General features: G+C 49.0%; 1 protein-coding gene across 3 annotated transcripts in view; it reads right to left on the bottom strand.

The window, feature by feature from the left end:
- Positions 1-22,692: 22,692 nt before the first annotated feature.
- SLC3A2 (solute carrier family 3 member 2) overlaps positions 22,693-24,678 on the bottom strand; it is a 104,435-nt gene continuing 102,449 nt past the window's right edge. For all 3 annotated transcript variants that reach the window (XM_063945013.1, XM_063945012.1, XM_063945011.1), the window contains exon 10: positions 22,693-23,480. In XM_063945013.1, coding sequence (XP_063801083.1) covers positions 23,133-23,480 — 348 coding nt within the window. In that variant the 3' untranslated portion in view covers positions 22,693-23,132. The remainder of the gene's footprint in view (positions 23,481-24,678) is intronic.

The following is a 24,678-nucleotide window of genomic DNA, read 5'->3' as shown; positions in this document are numbered from 1 at the left end:
AGATCATTTGAGACCTGATCCGGTGAGGCAGGCCATCCCACTTGACAAGAATCAGCTTCTGCAGAGGGTGGGAATGGAATTGAGTATACTCCACCATGTCGAAAGCCGACACCATGAGACCTAGCACTTGCATTGCCGAATGTATCGACACTTGCGGACAAGATAGGAAACATCGAATCCTGTCCTGAAGCTTCAGGACTTTGGTGCAGGGATGTGCGGTGAGCTAAATGGCTCAGTAGGCACTGGCTAACCCCAGAGCCAGTATTCCATGCAATATATGAGCCAAAGCATACACCTGGGCATTATACACAGGTGCATTAGTATAACCTCCTGGAAATTTGGTAAGTTTTGATCAAAGATGTGCTGAAAATATAAGCAGATGAGGCACTGCCTCACCTGCCATAGACTTTTTACTCCAGAGTTTGGGCTATAAAAGTTATTAGAATAATGCAAAGAAGATATTTCAAACAAATTATTAGTATTTTTCATATACTTTATTCAGTCAAAACTCTGGTTTAAACGTAAGTATGACAGGAAAGGCTCTGCCTCACCGCACCGCACTTCACTGCTTTGGTGGTCATTCCGAGTTGTTCGCTCGCTAGCAGTTTTTAGCAGCCGTGCAAACGCTATGCCGCCTCCCACTGGGAGTGTATTTTAGCTTAGCAGAAGTGCGAATGAAAGGATCGCAGAGCGGCTACAATGTTTTTTTGTGCAGTTTCTGAGTAGCTCAAAACCTACTCAATGCTTGCGATCACTTCATACTGTTCAGTTCCTGTTTTGACATCACAAACACGCCCTGCGTTCACCCAGCCACGCCTGGGTTTTTCCTGGCACGCCTGCGTTTTTCCGAACACTCCCTGAAAATGGTCAGTTGACACCCAGTAACGCCCACTTCATGTCAATCACTCTGCGGCCACCAGTGCGACTGAAATGCTTCGCTAGACCCTGTGTGAAACGACATCGTTCGTTGTAATAGTACGTTGCGCGTGCGCATTGCGCCACATGCGCAAAAGTGACGTTTTTTTCATCATCGCTGCACAGCGAACGAATGCAGCTAGCGATCAACTCGGAATGACCACCTTTCTCCTGAGACAAGAACAACCGCTGGTTGTGTGTCCAACAACGCCCACAACGATCATGAACTCAGACATGCGGGGAGACGCCCACCACAGGGCTAGTCCGCCCCGCATGTCAGTGCCGCCCCCCCGCAGAAGTGCAAAGGCATCGCACAGCGGCGATGCCTTTGCACTTCAAGAGTAGCTCCCGGCCAGCGCAGCTTTAGCGTGCTGGCCGGGAGCTACTCTTCGCTCCCCGGCCCGCAGTGGCTGCGAGTGACGTCACACAGTTGCTGCGGGCCACTCCCCGCATGGTCCGGCCCATCGACCGCCTCTGCCTGTCAATCAGGCAGAGGCGATCGTATCGCAGCAACGGGGCGGCCATGCGCAGTTCTCACCCGATCGCTACGCTGCGAAAAACTGCAGCATGCGATAGGGTCAGAATGACCCCCTATAAATGCACTCTTTCTTAACTAACACTGTCAGCAGACATGTAGAATACTTAAGTGTCCTGTAAAATGCACTACGCTGACATGCAGGCGGCTTAACAGAGGAGGATTTGCCCAAACAGTCCCAGGATCAGCTCAGCTTGTCCTAATGGCACCCAAACGCTGACAGGGAGTGAGGGAGAGAGAGATATGCAGGTCCAGGGCGGGAACATTTACTCTAAATGGTGCCCTGGGGCTGGGGGAGGGGCTACAGGTCAAAGCCTTATCCCCCTGCTGGAATTCACCACTGGGTACTGTGGGCTTATATAAACAGTTTATGAGAGAAAACCGACCTGTGCCCTTGCCCTGGTGGTCTAGTGGGGTCCCTATACTACCACAGTGTCCACGCCAGCACGCACGTCCCGCCTCCCACCGGCCGCGCGGAATCGCGATTTACAGCGGGTCCCGCCGGGGGGACCCACTGACCTCCTCCATGAGTGCGGCCACGCGATCCAGGAGAACAGCGGTCGTGTGTGACTAACTGGAAAAAAAACGGAGCCTCCGCTGTAAGTACCCGGGAACCAGGGCGCGGGAGTATACAGCGCCACTGGGGGAGGTGATGGAGCTGCAGCAGGAGATGTCTGACTGACAGTTAACACAGACAGTGCCTCTGCTGCAGCCCTTAAAGTCTTCAATTTTTCTTTTAAAAGCTTCTTCTCAGGGCTGCTGGAGCAGCCCCCCTGTTGTATGCCTGCTTACTGCATGGCACCAACTACAAAACTGAGCTCCTGTGCACGGAGGTGGGGTTATAGAGGAGGCAGCACTATGCATTCTGGGAACAGTCAAAGCTTTGAGCCTGTTGGTGCCTCGGATCAAGATCTTACTCTACACCCCAATGTCATTCCCTGTGGAGCCCAGTGTACCCGCAGCAGAAAATAGGATTTTAGGCCCTCATTCCGAGTTGATCGGTCGCAAGGCGAATTTAGCAGAGTTACACACGCTAAGCCGCCGCCTACTGGGAGTGAATCTTAGCTTCTTAAAATTGCGACCGATGTATGCGCAATATTGCGATTACTAACTACTTAGCAGTTTCAGAGTAGCTTCAGACTTACTCTGCCTGTGCGATCAGTTCAGTGCTTGTCGTTCCTGGTTGACGTCACAAACACACCCAGCGTTCGCCCAGGCACTCCCACCGTTTCTCCGGCCACTCCTGCGTTTTTTCCGGAAACGGTAGCGTTTTCAGCCACACGCCCCTGAAACGCCGTGTTTCCGCCCAGTAACACCCATTTCCTGTCAATCACATTACGATCGCCGGAGCGATGAAAAAGCCGTGAGTAAAAATACTTTCTTCATAGTAAAGTTACTTGGCGCAGTCGCAGTGCGAACATTGCGCATGCGTACTAAGCGGATTTTCACTGCGATGCGATGAAAAATACCGAGCGAACAACTCGGAATGAGGGCCTTAATACCTACCGGTAAATCCTTTTCTCTTAGTCCGTAGAGGATGCTGGGGACACTTCAAGAACCATGGGGTATAGACGGGATCCGCAGGAGACATGGGCACTTTAAGACTTTGAAGGGGTGTGAACTGGCTCCTACCTCTATGCCCCTCCTCCAGACTCCAGTTATAGGAACTGTGCCCAGGGAGACGGACATTTCGAGGAAAAGGATTTATTGTTAAACTAAGCTCACACCACAAACACGCCGTACAACATGGCATTTAACAGAACTCCAGTCAACGGCATGAGCCATGTTAGCAACAGGCTGACTATAACAGAAACACAACCTGTGTGTAAACGTAACTAATAACTGCAGATAGAGTCCGCACTGGGACGGGCGCCCAGCATCCTCTATGGACTAAGATGAAAAGGATTTACCGGTAGGTATTAAAATCCTATTTTCTCATACGTCCTAGAGGATGCTGGGGACACTTCAAGAACCACGGGGTTTATACCAAAGCTCTAAAACGGGCAGGAGTATGTGGATGACTCTGCAGCACCGATTGACCAAACATGAGGTCCTCATCAGCCAGGGTATCAAACTTGTAAAATTTCACAAAAGTGTTTGAACCCGACCAAGTAGCTGCTCGGCAGAGTTGTAATGCCGAGACCCACCGGGCAGCCGCCCAAGATGAGCCCACCTTTCTGGTAGAGTGGACCTTCACTGATTTCGGTAACGGCAATCCAGCCGTAGAATGAGCATGCTGAATCGTATTACAGATCCAGCAAGCAATAGTCTGCTTGGAAGCAGGCGTCCCAATCTTGTTAGCAGCGTACAGGACAAACAGAGTTTCCGTTTTCCCAAGTTGAGCCGCTCTGGTGACATAAATCTTTAAGGCCCTGACAACATCGAGAGATTTTGACTCCGCGGAGGCGTCAGTAGCCACCGGTACCACAATAGGCTGGTTCATATGGAACGATGAAACCACATTCGGCAGAAATTGTTGACGAGTCCTCAACTCCGCTCTATCTTCATGGAAGATTAAATAAGGACTCTTGTGAGACAAGGCCGCTAACTCAGACACCCGCCTTTCGGATGCTAAGGCCAATAGCATGACCACTTTCCAAGTGAGAAATTTCAACTCTACCTTCTGTAAAGGTTCAAACCAATGTGACTGAAGGAAATGCAACACCACGTTAAGATCCCATGGTGCCACTGGGGGCACAAATGGAGGTTGGATGTGCAAAATTCCTTTCACAAAAGTTTGAACTTCTGGAAGGGAGGCCAATTGTTTTTGAAAGAAAACCGATAAGGCCAAAATTTGTACTTTAATCGAGCCTAACTTTAGGCCCGCATCCACACCTGCTTGCAGGAAATGGAGAAAACGCCCTAGCTGAAATTCTTCTTGGATTCACACCAAGACACATATTTTCTCCAAATACGGTGATAATGTTTAGACGTTACTCCTTTTCTAGCCTGAAGAAGTGTGGGAATGACTTCACTGGGAATACCCTTTCGGGCTAGGATCCGGCGCTCAACCGCCAAACGTAGCCGCTGTAAGTCGTGATATACGCACGGCCCCTGCTGTATCAGATCCTCTCGTAGAGGAAGAGGCCAGGGATCTCTTATGAGTAATTCCTGAAGATCTGGATACCAAGCCCTCCTTGGCCAGTCCGGAACAATGAGGATCTCCTGTACCTTTGTTCTTCTTATGATCTTTAGCACCTTTGGAATGAGTGGAAGCAGAGGGAACACGTACACCGACTGAAACACCCATGGTGTCACCAGTGCGTCCACTGCTATTGCTTGAGGGTCCCTCGACCTGGAACAATATCTCTGAAGCTTCTTGTTGAGGCGAGACGCCATCATGTCTATTTGAGGAATTCCCCAAAGACTTGTCACTTCTGTGAAGACCTCTTGATGAAGACCCCACTCTCCTGGATGGAGATCGTGTCTGCTGAGGAAGTCTGCTTCCCAGTTGTCCACTCCTGGAATGAAGATTGCTGACAGAGCGCTTGTATGTCTATCCGCCCAGCTGAGAACTTTTGTGGCCTCTGCCATTGCCGCCCTGCTCTTTGTTCCGCCCTGGCGGTTTATGTGCGCTACTGCTGTTATGTTGTCCGACTGTATGAGGACGGGCAGATTGCGAAGAAGACGTTCCGCTTGAAGAAGGCCGTTGTAAATGGCCCTTAACTCTAGAACGTTTATGTGTAAACAAACTTCCTGGCTTGACCATTTTCCCTGGAAGGTTTCCCCCTGTGTGACTGCTCCCCAGCCTCGGAGGCTCGCATCCGTGGTTACTAGGATCCAGTCCTGGATCCCGAACCTGCGTCCCTCTAGGAGGTGAGAGCTGTGCAGCCACCACAGGAGTGAGATTCTGGTCTTGGAGGACAGGATTATTTTCCGGTGCATGTGTAGATGGGATCCGGACCACTTGTTCAATAGGTCCCACTGAAACACTCTGGCATGGAATCTGCCAAATTGAATGGCCTCGTAGGCCGCCACCATCTTCCCCAGCAATCGAGTGCATTGATGGATTGATACTCTCGCTGGTTTCAGAATTTGTTTGACCAAACTCTGAATTTCCAGAGCCTTCTGTCCTGGAAGAAAAACTCTCTGTAATTCCGTGTCCAGAATCATTCCCAAAAACGACAGCCGTTTCGTCAGATTTAACTGTGACTTCGGCAAGTTCACGAGCCAACCATTTGCTGCAGAACTGTCAGGGAGAGCGCAATGTCCTGCTCCAGCTTGTCTTTGGATCTCGCCTTTATCAGGATATCGTACAAGTAAGGGATAATTGTGACTCCTTGTTTGCGAAGGAGAACCATCATTTCCGCCATTACCTTGGTGAAAATCCTCTGAGCCGTGGACAGACCAAACGGCAACGTCTGAAATTTGTAATGACAATCCTGAATAGCAAACCTCAGGTAAGCCTGATGCAGAGGATATATGGGGACGTGTAAATAGGCATCCTTTATGTCGACCAACATCATGAAATCCCCTTCCTCCAGACTGGAGATCACTGCTCGGAGAGATTCCATCTTGAATTTGAATTTTCTTAGGTAAAGATTGAGGGACTTTAGGTTCAGAATTGGTCTGACCGAGCCGTCCGGTTTCGGGACCACAAAAAGGCTTGAATAAAAGCCTTCTCCCTGTTGTGACGGGGGAACCCTGATAATGACTTGATTTAGACACAACTTTTGTATTGCATCGCATACAACCTTCCTATCCGGAAGAGAAGCTGGTAAGGCCGATTTGAAAAATCGGTGAGGGGGAACGTCTTGAAACACCAGTTTGTACCCCTGGGACACTATTTTGAAAACCCATGGGTCCAGGGCCGAACGAGCCCAGAATTGACTGAAGAGCTTGAGACGTGCCCTCACCGGTGCGGACTCCCGCAGAGGAGCCCCAGCGTCATGCAGTGAATTTGGCAGAAGCCGGGGAGGACTTCTGCTCCTGGGAACCTGCCACGGCCGGAGATCTTTTACCTTTTCCTCTTCCCCTATTAGTAAGGAAGGAATAACCTCTGCCTTTTTTGTATTTATTTGGCCGAAAGGGCTGCATCTGAAAGTGGTGAGCTTTTTTTTGTTGTGGAGGAACATAAGGCAAAAATTACGACTTACCCGCGGTAGCCATAGATACCAGATCAGTGAGACCCTCACCAAACAAGACACTACAGGTTGAGTATCCCTTATCCAAAATGCTTGGGACCAGAGGAATTTTGGGTATCGGATTTTTCCGTATTTTGGAATAATTGCATACCATAATGAGATATTATGGTGATGGGACCTAAATCTAAGCACAGAATGCATGTATGTTACATATACACCTTATACGCACAGCCTGAAGGTAATTTTAGCCAATATTTTTTTATAACTTTGTGCATTAAACAAAGTGTGTACATTCACACAATTCATTTATGTTTCATATACACCTTATGCACACAGCCTGAAGGTCATTTAATACAATACTTGTAATAACTTTTGAGTATTAAACAAAGTTTGTGTACATTGAGCCATCAAAAAACAAAGGTTTCACTATCTCAGTCTCACTCAAAAAAGTCTGTATTTCGGAATATTTGGATATGGGATACTCAACCTGTACCTTTATATGGGAGAGACTCCATAGCTTTCTTAGAGTCAGCATCAGCATTCTATTGATGAATCCACAATGCCCTCCTAGCTGAAATCGCCATGGCATTGGCTTTTGATCCCAAAAATAAGAATTTACTTACCGATAATTCTATTTCTCGTAGTCCGTAGTGGATGCTGGGGACTCCGTCAGGACCATGGGGAATAGCGGCTCCGCAGGAGACAGGGCACAAAAGTAAAAGCTTTAGGATCAGGTGGTGTGCACTGGCTCCTCCCCCTATGACCCTCCTCCAAGCCTCAGTTAGGATACTGTGCCCGGACGAGCGTACACAATAAGGAAGGATTTTGAATCCCGGGTAAGACTCATACCAGCCACACCAATCACACTGTACAACCTGTGATCTGAACCCAGTTAACAGCATGATAACAGCGGAGCCTCTGAAAAGATGGCTCACAACAATAATAACCCGATTTTTGTAACAATAACTATGTACAAGTATTGCAGACAATCCGCACTTGGGATGGGCGCCCAGCATCCACTACGGACTACGAGAAATAGAATTATCGGTAAGTAAATTCTTATTTTCTCTGACGTCCTAAGTGGATGCTGGGGACTCCGTTAGGACCATGGGGATTATACCAAAGCTCCCAAACGGGCGGGAGAGTGCGGATGACTCTGCAGCACCGAGTGAGAGAACTCCAGGCCCTCCTCAGCCAGGGTGTGCCCCTGACCAAGTAGCAGCTCGGCAAGGTTGTAAAGCCGAGACCCCTCGGGCAGCCGCCCAAGATGAGCCCACCTTCCTTGTGGAATGGGCATTTACATATTTTGGCTGTGGCAGGCCTGCCACAGAATGTGCAAGCTGAATTGTACTACACATCCAACTAGCAATCGTCTGCTTAGAAGCAAGAGCACCCAGTTTGTTGGGTGCATACAGGATAACAGCAAGTCAGTTTTCCTGACTCCAGCCGTCCTGGAAACCTATATTTTCAGGGCCCTGACAACATCTAGCAACTTGGAGTCCTCCAAGTCCCTAGTAGCCGCAGGTACCACAATAAGCTGGTTCAGGTGAAACGCTGACACCACCTTAGGGAGAAACTGGGGACGAGTCCGCAGCTCTGCCCTGTCCGAATGGACAATCAGATATGGGCTTTTGTGAGACAAAGCCGCCAATTCTGACACTCGCCTGGCCGAGGCCAGGGCCAACATCATGGTCACTTTCCATGTGAGATATTTCAAATCCACAGATTTGAGCGGTTTAAACCAATGTGATTTGAGGAATCCCAGAACTACGTTGAGATCCCACAGTGCCACTGGAGGCACAAAAGGGGGTTGTATATGCAGTACTCCCTTGACAAACTTCTGGACTTCAGGAACTGAAGCCAATTCTTTCTGGAAGAAAAACGACAGGGCCGAAATTTGAACCTTAATGGACCCCAATTTGAGGCCCATAGACACTCCTGTTTGCAGGAAATGCAGGAATCGACCGAGTTGAAATTTCTTCGTGGGGCCTTCCTGGCCTCACACCACGCAACATATTTTCGCCACATGTGGTGATAATGTTGTGCGGTCACCTCCTTCCTGGCTTTGACCAGGGTAGGAATGACCTCTTCTGGAATGCCTTTTTCCCTTAGGATCCGGCGTTCAACCGCCATGCCGTCAAACGCAGCCGCGGTAAGTCTTGGAACAGACATGGTACTTGCTGAAGCAAGTCCCTTCTTAGCGGCAGAGGCCATGAGTCCTCTGTGAGCATCTCTTGAAGTTCCGGGTACCAAGTCCTTCTTGGCCAATCCGGAGCCACGAGTATAGTTCTTACTCCTCTACGTCTTATAATTCTCAGTACCTTAGGTATGAGAAGCAGAGGAGGGAACACATACACCGACTGGTACACCCACGGTGTTACCAGAACGTCCACAGCTATTGCCTGAGGGTCTCTTGACCTGGCGCAATACCTGTCCAGTTTTTTGTTCAGGCGGGACGCCATCATGTCCACCGTTGGTCTTTCCCAATGGTTCACAATCATGTGGAAGACTTCCCGATGAAGTCCCCACTCTCCCGGGTGGAGGTCGTGCTGAGGAAGTCTGCTTCCCAGTTGTCCACTCCCGGAATGAACACTGCTGACAGTGCTATCACATGATTTTCCGCCCAGCGAAGAATCCTTGCAGTTTCTGCCATTGTCCTCCTGCTTCTTGTGCCGCCCTGTCTGTTTACGTGGGTGACTGCCGTGATGTTGTCCCACTGGATCAATACCGGCTGACCTTGAAGCAGAGGTCTTGCTAAGCTTAGAGCATTGTAAATTGCTCTTAGCTCCAGTATATTTATGTGGAGAGAAGTCTCCAGACTTGATCACACTCCCTGGAAATTTTTTCCTTGTGTGACTGCTCCCCAGCCTTCCAGGCTGGCATCCGTGGTCACCAGGACCCAATCCTGAATGCCGAATCTGTGGCCCTTTAGTAGATGAGCACTCTGCAGCCACCACAGAAGAGACACCCTTGTCCTTGGAGACAGGGTTATCCGCTGATGCATCTGAAGATGCGATCCGGACCATTTTTCCAGCAGATCCCACTGAAAAGTTCTTGCGTGAAATCTGCCGAATGGAATCGCTTCGTAAGAAGCCACCATTTTTCCCAGGACCCTTGTGCAATGATGCACTGACACTTTTCCTGGTTTTAGGAGGTTCCTGACTAGCTCGGATAACTCCCTGGCTTTCTCCTCCGGGAGAAACACCTTTTTCTGGACTGTGTCAAGAATCATCCCTAGGAACAGCAGACGTGTCGTCGGAGACAGCTGCGATTTTGGAATATTTAGAATCCACCCGTGCTGTCGTAGAACTACTTGAGATAGTGCTACTCCGACCTCCAACTGTTCTCTGGACCTTGCCCTTATCAGGAGATCGTCCAAGTAAGGGATAATTAAGACGCCTTTTCTTTGAAGAAGAATCATCATTTCGGCCATTACCTTGGTAAAGACCCGGGGTGCCGTGGACAATCCAAACGGCAGCGTCTGAAACTGATAGTGACAGTTTTGTACCACGAACCTGAGGTACCCTTGGTGAGAAGGGCAAATTGGGACATGGAGGTAAGCATCCTTGATGTCCAGGGACACCATATAGTCCCCTTCTTCCTGGTTCGCTATCACTGCTCTGAGTGACTCCATCTTGATTTGAACCTTTGTATGTAAGTGTTCAAATATTTCAGATTTAGAATAGGTCTCACCGAGCCGTCTGGCTTCAGTACCACAATATAGTGTGGAATAATACCCCTTTCCTTGTTGTAGGAGGGGTACTTTGATTATCACCTGCTGGGAATACAGCTTGTGAATTGTTTCCAATACTGCCTCCCTGTCGGAGGGAGACGTTGGTAAAGCAAACTTCAGGAACCTGCGAGGGGGAGACGTCTCGAATTTCCAATCTGTACCCCTGGGATACTACTTGTAGGATCCAGGGGTCCACTTGCGAGTGAGCCCACTGCGTGCTGAAACTCTTGAGACGACCCCCCACCGCACCTGTTTGTACGGCCCCAGCGTCATGCTGAGGACTTGGCAGAAGCGGTGGAAGGCTTCTGTTCCTGGGAATGGGCTGCCTGCTGTAGTCTTCTTCCCTTACCTCTATCCCTGGGCAGATATGACTGGCCTTTTGCCCGCTTGCCCTTATGGGGACGAAAGGACTGAGGCTGAAAAGACGATGTCTTTTTCTGCTGAGATGTGACTTGGGGTAAAAAAGGTGGATTTTCCAGCTGTTGCCGTGGCCACCAGGTCCGATGGACCGACCCCAAATAACTCCTCCCCTTTATACGGCAATACTTCCATGTGCCGTTTGGAATCTGCATCACCTGACCACTGTCGTGTCCATAAACATCTTCTGGCAGATATGGACATCGCACTTACTCTTGATGCCAGAGTGCAAATATCCCTCTGTGCATCTCGCATATATAGAAATGCATCCTTTAAATGCTCTCTAGTCAATAAAATACTGTCCCTGTCAAGGGTATCAATATTTCCAGTCAGGGAATCCGACCAAGCCACCCCAGCGCTGCCCATCCAGGCTGAAGCGATCGCTGGTCGCAGTATAACACCAGTATGTGTGTATATACTTTTTAGGATATTTTCCAGCCTCCTATCAGTTGGCTCCTTGAGGGCGGCCGTATCTGGAGACGGTAACGCCACTTGTTTTTATAAGCGTGTGAGCGCCTTATCCACCCTAAGGGGTGTTTCCCGACGCGCCATAACTTCTGGCGGGAAAGGGTATACCGCCAATAATTTTCTATCGGGGGAAACCCACGCATCATCACACACTTCATTTAATTTATCTGATTCAGGAAAAACCACATGTAGTTTTTTCACACTCCACATAATACCCTTTTTTGTGGTACTTGTAGTATCAGAAATATGTAACATCTCCTTCATTGCCCTTAACAAGTAACGTGTGGCCCTAAAGGAAAATACGTTTGTTTCTTCACCGTCGACACTGGAGTCAGTGTCCGTGTCTGTGTCGACCGACTGAGGTAAAAGGACGTTTTAACGCCCCTGACGGTGTTTGAGACGCCTGGACAGGTACTAATTGGTTTGCCGGCCGTCTCATGTCGTCAACCGACCTTGCAGCGTGTTGACATTATCACGTAATTCCTTAAATAAGCCATCCATTCCGGTGTCGACTCCCTAGAGAGTGACATCACCCTTACAGGCAATTGCTCCGCCTCCTCACCAACATCGTCCTCGTACATGTCGACACACACGTACCGACACACAGCACACACACAGGGAATGCTCTGATAGAGGACAGGACCCCACTAGCCCTTTGGGGAGACAGAGGGAGAGTTTGCCAGCACACACCAAAAACGCTATAATTATACAGGGACAACCTTTATATAAGTGTTTTTCCCTTATAGCATTTTAATATATATAGTCATATCGCCAAATAAGTGCCCCCCCTCTCTGTTTTAACCCTGTTTCTGTAGTGCAGTGCAGGGGAGAGCCTGGGAGCCTTCCCACCAGCATTTCTGTGAGGGAAAATGGCGCTGTGTGCTGAGGAGAATAGGCCCCGCCCCCTTTTCGGCGGGCTTCTTCTCCCGTTTTTCTGAGACCTGGCAGGGGTTAAATACATCCATATAGCCCCCAGGGGCTATATGTGATGTATTTTTAGCCAGAATAAGGTACTGTCATTGCTGCCCAGGGCGCCCCCCCCAGCGCCCTGCACCCTCAGTGACCGCTGCTATGAAGTGTGCTGACAACAGTGGCGCACAGCTGCAGTGCTGTGCGCTACCTTATGAAGACTGAAAAGTCTTCTGCCGCCGGTTTCTGGACCTCTTCACTTTTCGGCATCTGCAAGGGGGTCGGCGGCGCGGCTCCGGGACGAACCCCAGGGTGAGACCTGTGTTCCGACTCCCTCTGGAGCTAATGGTGTCCAGTAGCCTAAGAAGCCAATCCATCCTGCACGCAGGTGAGTTCACTTCTCTCCCCTAAGTCCCTCGATGCAGTGAGCCTGTTGCCAGCAGGACTCACTGAAAATAAAAAAACCTAACAAAACTTTTACTCTAAGCAGCTCTTTAGGAGAGCCACCTAGATTGCACCCTTCTCGGCCGGGCACAAAAATCTAACTGAGGCTTGGAGGAGGGTCATAGGGGGAGGAGCCAGTGCACACCACCTGATCCTAAAGCTTTTACTTTTGTGCCCTGTCTCCTGCGGAGCCGCTATTCCCCATGGTCCTGACGGAGTCCCCAGCATCCACTTAGGACGTCAGAGAAATGCCAATATCTCTTGCCGCCTCCTTTGGGTAGGCCGCAGCGTCCCTGATATAACCCAGAGTTAACAGGATGCTATCCTTATCTAGGGTATCTATATCAGATGACAAGTGCTCTGCCCACTTTTTGATAGCACTACTCACCCACGCAGATGCAATAGTTGGTCTGAGTAGTGTACCTGTGGTGACGTAAATGGATTTTAACGTATTTTCCTGTCTACGATCCGCAGGATCCTTAAGGGCTGCCGTGTCAGGAGACGGTAATGCTACCTTTTTAGACAATCGTGATAGATCCTTGTCCACAATGGGGGATGACTCCCACTTTTCTCTATCCGCCACCTGAATCCTTTTGGGAATCAGAAACTTTTTGTCAGGCTTTTCCCACATTTTTTCAAACAGAGTATTCAGTTCATGAGAGGGAGTAAACGTTACCTCAGGTTTCTTTCCCTTAAACATACAGACCCTAGTATCAGGAACCGCAGGGTCTTCAGTGATATGTAACACGTCTTTTATTGCCACAATCATGTACTGAATGTTCTTTGCCAATGTTGGGTCTAATCTGGCATCACTATAGTCGACACTGGAGTCAGTGTCCGTGTCGGTATCTGTGTCTGCCAACTGAGCAAACGAACGTTTATGTGACCCCGAGGGGGTCTGAACCTGTAATAACACATCCTCCACAGATTTCTTCCATGCCTGGTTCTGAGAATCAGACCTATCTAATCTCTTATTAATAAGAGCCACATTAGCATTCAAGACGTTTACCCAATCAGGAGTCGGCGGTGCCGACAGGGTCACTCCCACAGCCGTTTCTGTCCCTAACACAGTCTCCTCCTGGGAAGAGCACTCAATCCCAGTTCTGAAACGTTAATATAAAGCTTCAGACCTGTAGCGCTTTTATAATACTTATATTTGCACCAAATTAACTGTGCCCCCCCCCCCATTTTGCACCGTTACTTGTACAGCAGTGTTGAGGAAGGACCAGCGTCTCTGCAGCTCAGTGAAGAGAAAATGGCGCTGAGGAGAGCTGTGAGGGCTAAGCCCCGCCCCCTTAATGGCACGCTTCAGTCCCGCTATTTTTTTTTATATAATCACACTGGCAGGGGTTAGTATTTTGTGTCTAAGCACTTAATTTCCACTTTGCCAGCCTTAATGAGGAGTTTTATGCTGCCCAGGGCGCCCCCACCCCGCACCCTGTAGTGCCGCTGTGTATGTGGGAGCATGGCGTGCAACGCGATCGCTGTGTAGAACCTCAGAAGCCGTCACTGAAGTCTTCTTTTCTTCTTCTACTCACCTGTCTTCTGACTTCTGGCTCTGCAAGGGGGGTGACGGCGGGCTCTGGGAGGCGTACCTAGTGTTCCAAACCCTCAGGAGCTAATGGTGTCCTGTAGCCTAGAAGCAGAGCCTTTAAACTCACTAGAAGTAGGTCTGACTTCTCTCCCCTAAGTCCCACGGTGCAGGGACACTGTTGCCAGCAGTCCTCCCTGAAAATAAAAAACCTAACAAAGTCTTTTCAGAGAAACTCAGTAGAGCTCCTCCAAGTGCATCCAGTCTGCCTGGGCACAATTCTAAAACTGGAGTCTGGAGGAGGGGAATAGCGGGAGGAGCCAGTTCACACCCCTTCAATTCTTAACGTGCCCATGTCTCCTGAGGATCCCGTCTATTCCCCATTGTTCTTGAAGTGTCCCCAGCATCGTCTACGGGCATATGAGAAATAGAGTTATGGTAACTTTTTCGAGTTCCATAGCATCCACAGGGCACTCACCCTGACGCATCTAGCTTCAATGGGTTACTCTTCCCGGCCACCAGTTCCCGTCTCCTGGTTGTGAGCGTGTGTACCATTCTTCCTTCTCTCCTCTCCAGCTCCTGCTTTGGGCTTGTTAAACAAACGGAGGAGCCTTAACTGTGGACGGGTATGAGGGAGAAGGACCAGTGCTTTTTGGGAGCAAAAAGCTTAACTGTTTGGTGCCTGTTCCTGGTCTCCACCATCATACCCCAAGGTCACCCCTGTGGATGCCTATGGACCATGAAGAAGAAATACATACCGCCATCTGTTGGGATTCTGGTCTTCGGTATCCCAACTGCCGGGATTTAGTTCCCAAAATGAACGGAAGGTTGTGTGTGAAGTTGTATTTACTTATACTAATTTAGTTTGTCTGTGTGTTTTCCAGCATTTAGTAAACAGTATTTCAGCTCCCCACGAACCCTTCTTGCCAGTGCATGCTGGCGCCTCTTGTTCTGCCAGCATGCTTAAGCAGTTATGGTTATATTGGCACTTGTAGTACAATATGCTCCAATATCTCCAAAACACAGAAGGGGATATATATCAAATCTTGGAGAAAGATAAAGTGGAGATAGATAAAGTACTAACCAATGAGATTTTCATTTTTCAAACGCAGCCTATAAAATGTCAGTTAGAAGTTGATTGGTTGGTACTTTATTTCTCTCCAAGGTTTGATAAATGTCTCACCAAAGGTGACTGTGGGGGATGTAATCAGGATCCTGGCGGTCAGAGTACCGACCGCCAGAATGACAGCAGCACCACCACAGCTATTCCCACTCCTGGGTGTCCATGACACCCATTGAGCGTGAATAGAACCTGTGGCGAGCTCTGGTGTTTCCACAATGAAAATAACTTTTCTAGGGATATGGGGCCTGCATATCCCACTAGGCAATACAGTCCATGCTAACCAGCCTATTTGGTTTGTGGCATTAAAACTGTCTGGCATAGTCTAGTGCTGGTAATGGCATTTTTGGGGTTCCCCATTTTGCCAATACTAGCCTAAGCTGACAGTACTAATGTTGGTGCGAGACTTTTTTCTTGCACCAGGTGGGAAGCCACTGTAACCAATACACTCCCAAAGAGGTGTATCTGTACCTCTTTCTGCCCCTCCACAGAGCATAAGGTACGTTGAGCGCAAGTACTACACTATACTGATCCCTCTAATGCAGGTATTCAATTAGCCCCGAAGGAGTAAAAAACCTCGATGTTTCTTTGGGCTTTGCGTTTGGGCTATTCAATTTGATCGATGGTTAAACAGTGCATTTTCACCTGAAAACACACAGGTACAGTGAAACCTGTGTGTTTTCGGGGTGAAATAGCCCTGTTTCGCTGTTATCAAGGAACTTGCTTCGCCTGCCGGAGGCAGGTGAAACAAAATCCCTGATAAGGCGCGGCACGCAGAGGCTTATCGGAGCTAATTAGATAGCCCCCCGGTTATACTTTTCACCAGACATTATGTGTGGGTAATTGAATATCCCAGTAAGTGTGCAATGGACAGATACACAATTTTTCGGAGCATGTGCAGTTTTACATTTTGCCCTTTTCAACTCTACATGAGCAGTGCGAGACAAGTCTCTAGAACCAGAGTTGAACAGTCCCCCAAGAGAATTTGTTTAAAGGAGATACTGGCTTTGCCTCATTAGTAAACCCCACATAAAAAGTAGACTCTTGTAACTTCTAGTACATGAACCATGATTAACAGCTAGAAAAGAATGGTCAATGTAACAAGAGACTGGCTAGGAGATAAACTGCCTGAATGTGGTAAGTGAATGTACATGAGCACATATAGGCGGTGATTCACACCTGATCACTAGGCTGCGTTTTCTCACAGTCAGCAATCAGGTCTGAACTGCACATGCACCGCAATGTACAGGCGCAACGGACTGCAGCAATGTGGATCGATGCATAGTGACGGGATGGTGCAAAAAAAGCGATCGCACGGGCGATCGCAAGGTGACTGACAGGAAGAGGGCGTTTGTGGGTGGCAACTGACCGTTTTCAGGGAGCATCTGGAAAAACACAGGCGTGTCCAAGCGTTTGAAAGGAGGGTGTCTGACGTCAATTCCGTCCTGGACAGGCTGAAGTGATCGCAGCGGCTGAGTAAGCCCTGGGCTGCGCAGAGACTGCACAAAATCAGTTTGTACAGCTCTGCTACACAAGTGTTCGCACAATTGCACAGGTAAAATACACTCCCCCAGTGCGTGGCAACTATCTGATCGCAGGGCTGCAAAAATCGCTGCCCAGCGATCAGGTCTGAATTAAGCCCCTAGTCATGTTCTGGCCAATGACCACTCCAGACCTTTGCGGTCTCAGATCAGGCTGCTAAGGTAAAAGGTGTGGGAAAGTTACATTCAGAGACAAACATGCGAGTGTGTGTAGGGAATGATCTTCCAATGTCTACGTAAGTATAATGGTCTGCATTATGGTCTTGGGAAAGCATTTACTCTATTGCAATAAAAAATACAAAATACGATTTTACTCACCGGTAAATCTATTTCTCGTAGTCTGTAGTGGATGCTGGGAACTCCATAAGGACCATGGGGAATAGCGGCTCCGCAAGAGACTGGGCACAACTAAGAAAGATTTAGGACTACCTGGTGTGCACTGGCTCCTCCCTCTATGCCCCTCCTCCAGACCTCAGTTAGGAAACTGTGCCCGGAAGAGCGGACACAATAAGGAAAGGATTTTGGAATCCCGGGTAAGACTCATACCAGCCACACCAATCACACCGTACAACTCGTGATACTATACCCAGTGAACAGTATGAATAACAACTGAGCCTCACGAACAGATGGCTCATAACAATAACCCTTTAGTTAGGCAATAACTATATACAAGTATTGCAGACAATCCGCACTTGGGATGGGCGCCCAGCATCCACTACGGACTACGAGAAATAGATTTACCGGTGAGTAAAATCTTATTTTCTCTGACGTCCTAGTGGATGCTGGGAACTCCGTAAGGACCATGGGGATTATACCAAAGCTCCCAAACGGGCGGGAGAGTGCGGATGACTCTGCAGCACCGAATGAGCAAACTCAAGGTCCTCCTCAGCCAGAGTATCAAACTTGTAGAATTTAGCAAATGTGTTTGAACCCGACCAAGTAGCAGCTCGGCAAAGTTGTAAAGCCGAGACCCCTCGCCCAAGAAGAGCCCACTTTCCTCGTGGAATGGGCTTTTACAGATTTAGGATGCGGCAGTCCAGCCGCAGAATGTGCAAGTTGAATCGTACTACAGATCCAGCGAGCAATAGCCTGCTTTGAAGCAGGAGCACCCAGCTTGTTGGGCGCATACAGGATAAATAGCGAGTCAGTTTTCCTGACTCCAGCCGTCCTGGAAACATAGATTTTCAGGGCTCTGACTACGTCCAGCAACTTGGAATCCTCCAAGTCCTTAGTAGCCGCATGCATCACAATAGGTTGGTTCAAATGAAAAGCTGATACCACCTTAGGAAGAAATAGGGGACGAGTCCTCAATTCCACCCTATCCATATGGAAAATCAGATAAGGGCTTTTACATGACAAAGCCGCCAATTCTGACACATGCCTGGCCGAAGCCAAGGCCAACAGCATGACCACTTTCCACGTGAGATATTTTAGTTCCACGGTTTTAAGTGGCTCAAACCAATGTGACTTAAGGAAATTCAACACCACGTTGAGATCCCAAGGTGCCACTGAAGGCACAATAGGGGGGCTGAATATGCAGCACTCCTTTAACAAACGTCTGAACTTCAGGCAGTGAAGCCAGTTCTTTTTGGAAGAAAATCGACAGAGCCGAAATCTGGACCTTAATGGAACCCAATTTTAGGCCCATAGTCACTCCTGACTGTAGAAAGTGCAGAAATCGACCCAGCTGAAATTCCTCCGTTGGGGCCCTTCTGGCCTCACACCACGCAACATATTTTCGCCATATGCGGGGATAATGGTTTGCGGTCACCTCCTTCCTAGCTTTAATCAGCGTAGGGATGACTTCCTCCGGAATGCCCTTTTCCTTCAGGATCCGGCGTTCAACCGCCATGCCGTCAAACGCAGCCGCGGTAAGTCTTGGAACAGACAGGGTCCCTGCAGCAGCAGGTCCTGTCTGAGCGGCAGAGGCCATGGGTCCTCTGAGATCATTTCTTGAAGTTCTGGGTACCAAGCTCTTCTTGGCCAATACGGAACCACAAGTATAGTTCTTACTCCTCTCCTTCTTATTATTCTCAGTACCTTGGGTATGAGAGGCAGAGGAGGGAACACATAAACCGACTGGTACACCCACGGTGTCACTAGAGCATCCACAGCTATCGCCGGAGGGTCCCTTGACCTGGCGCAATATTTTTTTAGCTTTTTGTTGAGGCGGGACGCCATCATGTCCACCTGTGGCCGTTCCCAGCGATTTACAATCAGCATGAAGACTTCTGGATAAAGTCCCCACTCTCCCGGGTGGAGGTCGTGCCTGCTGAGGAAGTCTGCTTCCCAGTTGTCCACTCCCGGAATGAACACTGCTGACAGTGCTATCACAAGATTTTCCGCCCATCGGAGAATCCTTGTGGCTTCTGCCATCGCCATCCTGCTTCTTGTGCCACCCTGTCGGTTTACATGGGCGACCGCCGTGATGTTGTCTGACTGGATCAGCACCGGCTAGTGTTGAAGCAGGGGTCTTGCCTGACTTAGGGCATTGTAAATGGCCCTTAGTTCCAGAATATTTATGTGTAGGGAAGTCTCCTGACTTGTCCATAGTCCTTGGAAGTTTCTTCCCTGTGTGACTGCCCCCCAACCTCGAAGGCTGGCATCCGTGGTCACCAGGACCCAGTCCTGTATGCCGAATCTGCGGCCCTCTAGAAGATGAGCACTCTGCAGCCACCACAACAGCGATAACCCTGTCTCCAAGGACCAGGGTATCAGCCGATGCATCTGAAGATGCGATCCGGACCACTTGTCCAACAGATCCCACTGAAAGATCCTTGCATGGAACCTTCCGAAAGGAATTGCTTCGTAAGAAGCCACCATCTTTCCCAGGACTCGCGTGCAATGGTGCACCGACACCTGTTTTGGTTTTAGGAGGTCTCTGACTGGAGATGACAACTCCTTGGCCTTCTCCTCCGGGAGAAACACTTTTTTCTGTTCCGTGTCCAGAACCATCCCCAGGAACAGTAGACGCGTTGTAGGAACCAGCTGCGACTTTGGAAAATTCAGGATCCAGCCGTGCTGTTGTAGCACTGCCCGAGCAAGTGCTACTCCGATCAACAACTGTTCCATGGACCTCGCCTTTATAAGGAGATCGTCCAAGTACGGGATAATTAAAACTCCCTTTTTTCGAAGGAGTATCATCATTTCGGCCATTACCTTGGTAAATACCCTCGGTGCCGTGGACAGACCAAACGGCAACGTCTGGAATTGGTAATGACAGTCCTGTACCACAAATCTGAGGTACTCCTGGTGAGGAGGGTAAATGGGGACATGCAGGTAAGCATCCTTGATGTCCAGTGATACCATGTAATCCCCCTCGTCCAGGCTTGCAATCACCGCCCTGAGTGATTCCATCTTGAACTTGAACCTTCTTATATAAGTGTTCAAGGATTTTAAATTTAAAATGGGTCTCACCGAACTGTCCGGTTTCGGTACCACAAACATTGTGGAATAGTAACCCCGTCCTTGTTGAAGGAGGGGTACCTTGATTATCACCTGCTGAGAAAACAGCTTGTGAATCGCCTCCAGCACTGCTTCCCTGTCCGGGGGAGCTGTCAGCAAGGCAGATTTGAGGAAACGGCGAGGGGGAGACGTCTCGAATTCCAGCTTGTACCCCTGAGATACTACTTGTAGAATCCAGGGATCCACCCGTGAGCGAGCCCACTGGTCGCTGAAGTTCTTGAGACGGGTCCCCACCGTACCTGGCTCCGCCTGTGGAGCCCCAGCGTCATGCGGTGGACTTAGAGGAAGCGGGGGAGGACTTTTGTTCCTGGGAACTGGCTGTATGTTGCAGCTTTTTCCCTCTACCTCTGCCTCTGGGCAGAAAGGACGCGCCTCTAACCCACTTGCCTTTCTGGGGCCGAAAGGACTGTACCTGATAATACGGTGCTTTCTTTGGCTGTGAGGTAACATGGGGTAAAAATGCCGACTTCCCAGCTGTCGCTGTGGAAACGAGGTCCGAGAGACCATCCGCAAACAACTCCTCACCCTTGTAAGGCAAAACTTCCATGTGCCTTTTAGAATCTGCATCTCCTGTCCACTGCCGAGTCCACAATCTTCTCCTGGCAGAAATGGACATTGCGTTTATTTTAGATGCCAGCCGGCAAATATCCCTCTGTGCATCTCTCATGTATAAGACAGCGTCTTTAATATGCTCTACGGTTAGCAATATAGTGTCCCTATCTAGAGTATCAATGTTTTCCGACAGGGAATCTGACCACGCAGCTGCAGCACTGCACATCCATGCTGAAGCAATAGCCGGTCTCTGTATATACACACTCAGGAATTATACTGACTTCAGGATAGCCTCCTGCTTTCTTTCCGCAGGTTCCTTTAGGGCGGCCGTGTCCGGAGACGGTAGTGCCACCTTTTTAGACAGACGTGTGAGCGCTTTATCCACCCTAGGGGATGTCTCCCAACATGACCTGTCCTCTGGCGGGAAAGGGTACGCCATTAGTAACTTTTTTGAAATTACCAGTTTTTTTATCGGGGGAAGCCCACGCTTCTTCACACACTTCATTTAATTCATCAGATGGGGGAAACACCACTGGTAGCTTTTTCTCCCCAAACATAATACCCTTTTTTGTGGTACCTGGGGTAATATTAGAAATGTGCAACACATTTTTCATTGCCGTAATCATATAACGAATGGCTCTATTGGAATGTACACTAATATCATCGTCGTCGACACTGGAGTCAGTATCCGTGTCGACATCTGTGTCTGCCATCTGAGGTAGTGGGCGTTTTAGAGCCCCTGATGGCTTTTGAGACGCCTGGGCAGGCACGGGCTGAGCAGCCGGCTGTCCCACATCTGCTATGTCGTCAAACCTTTTATGTAAGGAGTTAACACGGTCGCGTAATTCCTTCCACATGTCCATCCATTCAGGTGTCGACCCCGCAGGGGGTGACATCACATTTATCAGCACCTGCTCCGCCTCCACATAAGCCTCCTCATCAAACATGTCGACACAGCTGTACCGACACACCGCACACACACAGGGAATGCTCTGACTGAGGACAGGACCCCACAAAGTCGTTTGGGGAGACAGAGAGAGTATGCCAGCACACACCAGAGCGCTATATAATACAGGGATACCCACTACACAGTGATTTTTCCCCTATAGCTGCTATAATACACAATTTGCGCCTAAATTTCGTGCCCCCCCCCTCTCTTTTTTACCCTATTGAGCCTGGAAACTGCAGGGGAGAGCCTGGGGAGCGTGAGAGGAAATGGCGCCAGTGTGCTGAGGGAGATATCCCCGCCCCCTTCACGGCGGACTTCTCCCGCTTTTTTAAGGATATTTTTGGCAGGGGATTTTACACATATATAGTCTTCCTGACTATATTATGTGTTTTTTTGCCAAGCTAAGGTATTTATATTGCAGCCCAGGGCCCCCCCCCCCAGCGCCCTGCACCCATCAGTGACCGGAGTGTGAGGTGTGCATGGGGAGCAATGGCGCACAGCTGCAGTGCTGTGCGCTACCTTAATGAAGACCGGAGTCTTCAGCCGCCGATTTTCTGGACGTTCTTCTTGCTTCTGGCTCTGCAAGGGGGACGGCGGCGCAGCTCCGGGACCGGACGACCGAGGCTGGGCCTATGTTCGATCCCTCTGGAGCTAATGGTGTCCAGTAGCCTAAGAAGCCCAAGCAGGTAGGTTCGCTTCTTCTCCCCTCAGTCCCTCGAAGCAGTGAGTCCGTTGCCAGCAGATCTCACTGAAAATAAAAAACCTAAATATACTTTCTTTTTAAGAGCTCAGGAGAGCCCCTAGTGTGCAACCAGCTCGGCCGGGCACAAAATTCTAACTGAGGTCTGGAGGAGGGGCATAGAGGGAGGAGCCAGTGCACACCAGGTAGTCCTAAATCTTTCTTAGTTGTGCCCAGTCTCCTGCGGAGCCGCTATTCCCCATGGTCCTTACGGAGTTCCCAGCATCCACTAGGACGTCAGAGGAATTATATATAAAAAAGAAAAAAGGGATTAAACACAACAAAACAAATCACGTGTACACTAATTTTATTAAAAGGAATTTTCTGACCAGAATATTTTTCTCCCCTTTTACTATTCCCTCGCCAAACACCCAGATAGCAGAAAATCTTTAAACACTTGAGCGGTAAAATACTATATTATTTGTGTGATTTCACACATACACAACAGTGTGTGCAAACATTTTGGAGCATTTACTGTTCATTAAACAAAACAAAAACCAAAGCACACTTCACTTATTGCTGTTAACGCGTGTAAGGAACCTCTTGCGTAATGTCTGGACATTAATGATGGCTATTTCAGTGCACATTAACTATTTCCCTGCTATGGTGGGATGAGAGAGAGGGAGGAGTGAAAAGGTTTTGGGGAGAGCCAACAAAGTGCAACTTGGCATTGCAAAACTAGGGTCAGAATATGGAATGTGAAAGTGCCTCTCCTCTAATCGTGGGTCGGCTAAGGGCTGTAAGGGTATTTAAGCAGCAAGGCTTCCCCTGCCGCTAATTTTATGTTCTTTAGGGAAACGCTGCTCCCCTCCTTTCGTTCAGGGTTTGAACTTAACACCACAGAACACTGCTCTGGCAGGTTCTTATTTTCTAAAGACACATCTATCTCAATCTCTGGGTCTAAGTTCACTACAGACACAAATCTTTCATTCTGGTCCCAGCTGCGCTCAAAAGCCAGTGATGTATTGGTGTGGTCTAGCAATCTGAAGTCGCCGTGTAGAAGGGACCGCTCTTTTCCTCGTAGCTCACTCAGACGTTTGTAGAGACTGAGTATGGAAGTCTTATCCTGTTCCTGAGCCTAGAGAAAAATAAAGTGGCTACAGTAAGACACAGAAAGACAAAACTCATTTGTCATAATGCAAAGCTGGTTTTACGCAGACTCAGGTTTACAGGTCAGAAAGATTAAAATACTGGGATTGAACATAAGCTTTAGTTATGCACAAAAGATTGGTTTTTTGCTTTCTGAAACTTGGTTGCTAAGTAGAGCAAAGGTCGTTCTCAGGAACTTGCCCACACTGGATTATCGGAGAACAATAAAGGCAGCCGAGTCAGGCGGAGATAAAGTCCTTAGTGCGTGGAATGCTAAAGGCAGGCGTGCTAAAACTGGTTGTTTTGCAGATTTCAATGTTGGGGCAAAGAGCACTGACTGCACAAAGACACAGATTACTGTGGGTTATAAAAGTCAGAAAGTTTATGTTGTAATAATGCAACTATTTTAATCCTATACTAGTTTAAATCTGCCCCATATTAAAAACACCACATTACAAGTAGGGGCAACTGTCATGTTTCATTTTAAATAGTCTTTTTGTGGAGCTAAACCTTCTTGTTGTGCCTTTTCTCTAGTAACCAGGGTGGAGATCCTTCCAGCTGTAACCACAGCAGAGTATATGTAAGTGCATTCTATTCTTGTGACAGACTCTGGACAGACATAAGTCAGCATTTAACCTGTATAGAGTATTTAGCTTTAAACAGAGATAAGTGCTGATACGGGATGTAGTTATGTGACCCACGGGCAGGAGACAGACGGTCACATAACCTCCCCCTACATCCCACCCCCTCACAATCCCGACGGTCAGCATGCCAACCAAGGATTATGTCCACTTGTGGGTGTCCCCAACACCCATAGAGTAGGAATACAACCCGCCACAGAGCCCGCAAGGGGCTTGTTGCGCATGCAGACACGAGCACCCCCCCCCTCCCCGCACCGGCCTTCCACTGCCGGGCTCCCGGACACGCATACCACATGCGCTGATATGCCTGGTCTAGTCGCAAGTACGTCAGCAAAACTAAAGTGGAAAGCCACTTGATGACCACACATACTGCCAAATGCAGTCATTGTCCAACCACACCAGGTGCTTTCAAATGGGTGCAGTATGGTATCCCGGCGGCCAGCATACCTACAGCTGGGCGAGCGCAAATGAGCCCCTTGCGGGCTCACTACGCTGCTGGCGCGGTATTTATTCTCCCTCCAGAGGGGTCGTGGACCCCCAAGAGGG

The sequence above is a fragment of the Pseudophryne corroboree genome, chromosome 11, assembly GCF_028390025.1.
Source record: "Pseudophryne corroboree isolate aPseCor3 chromosome 11, aPseCor3.hap2, whole genome shotgun sequence".
Classification (NCBI taxonomy): domain Eukaryota; kingdom Metazoa; phylum Chordata; class Amphibia; order Anura; family Myobatrachidae; genus Pseudophryne; species Pseudophryne corroboree.
This window is presented reverse-complemented; position numbering and strand designations above follow the sequence as displayed.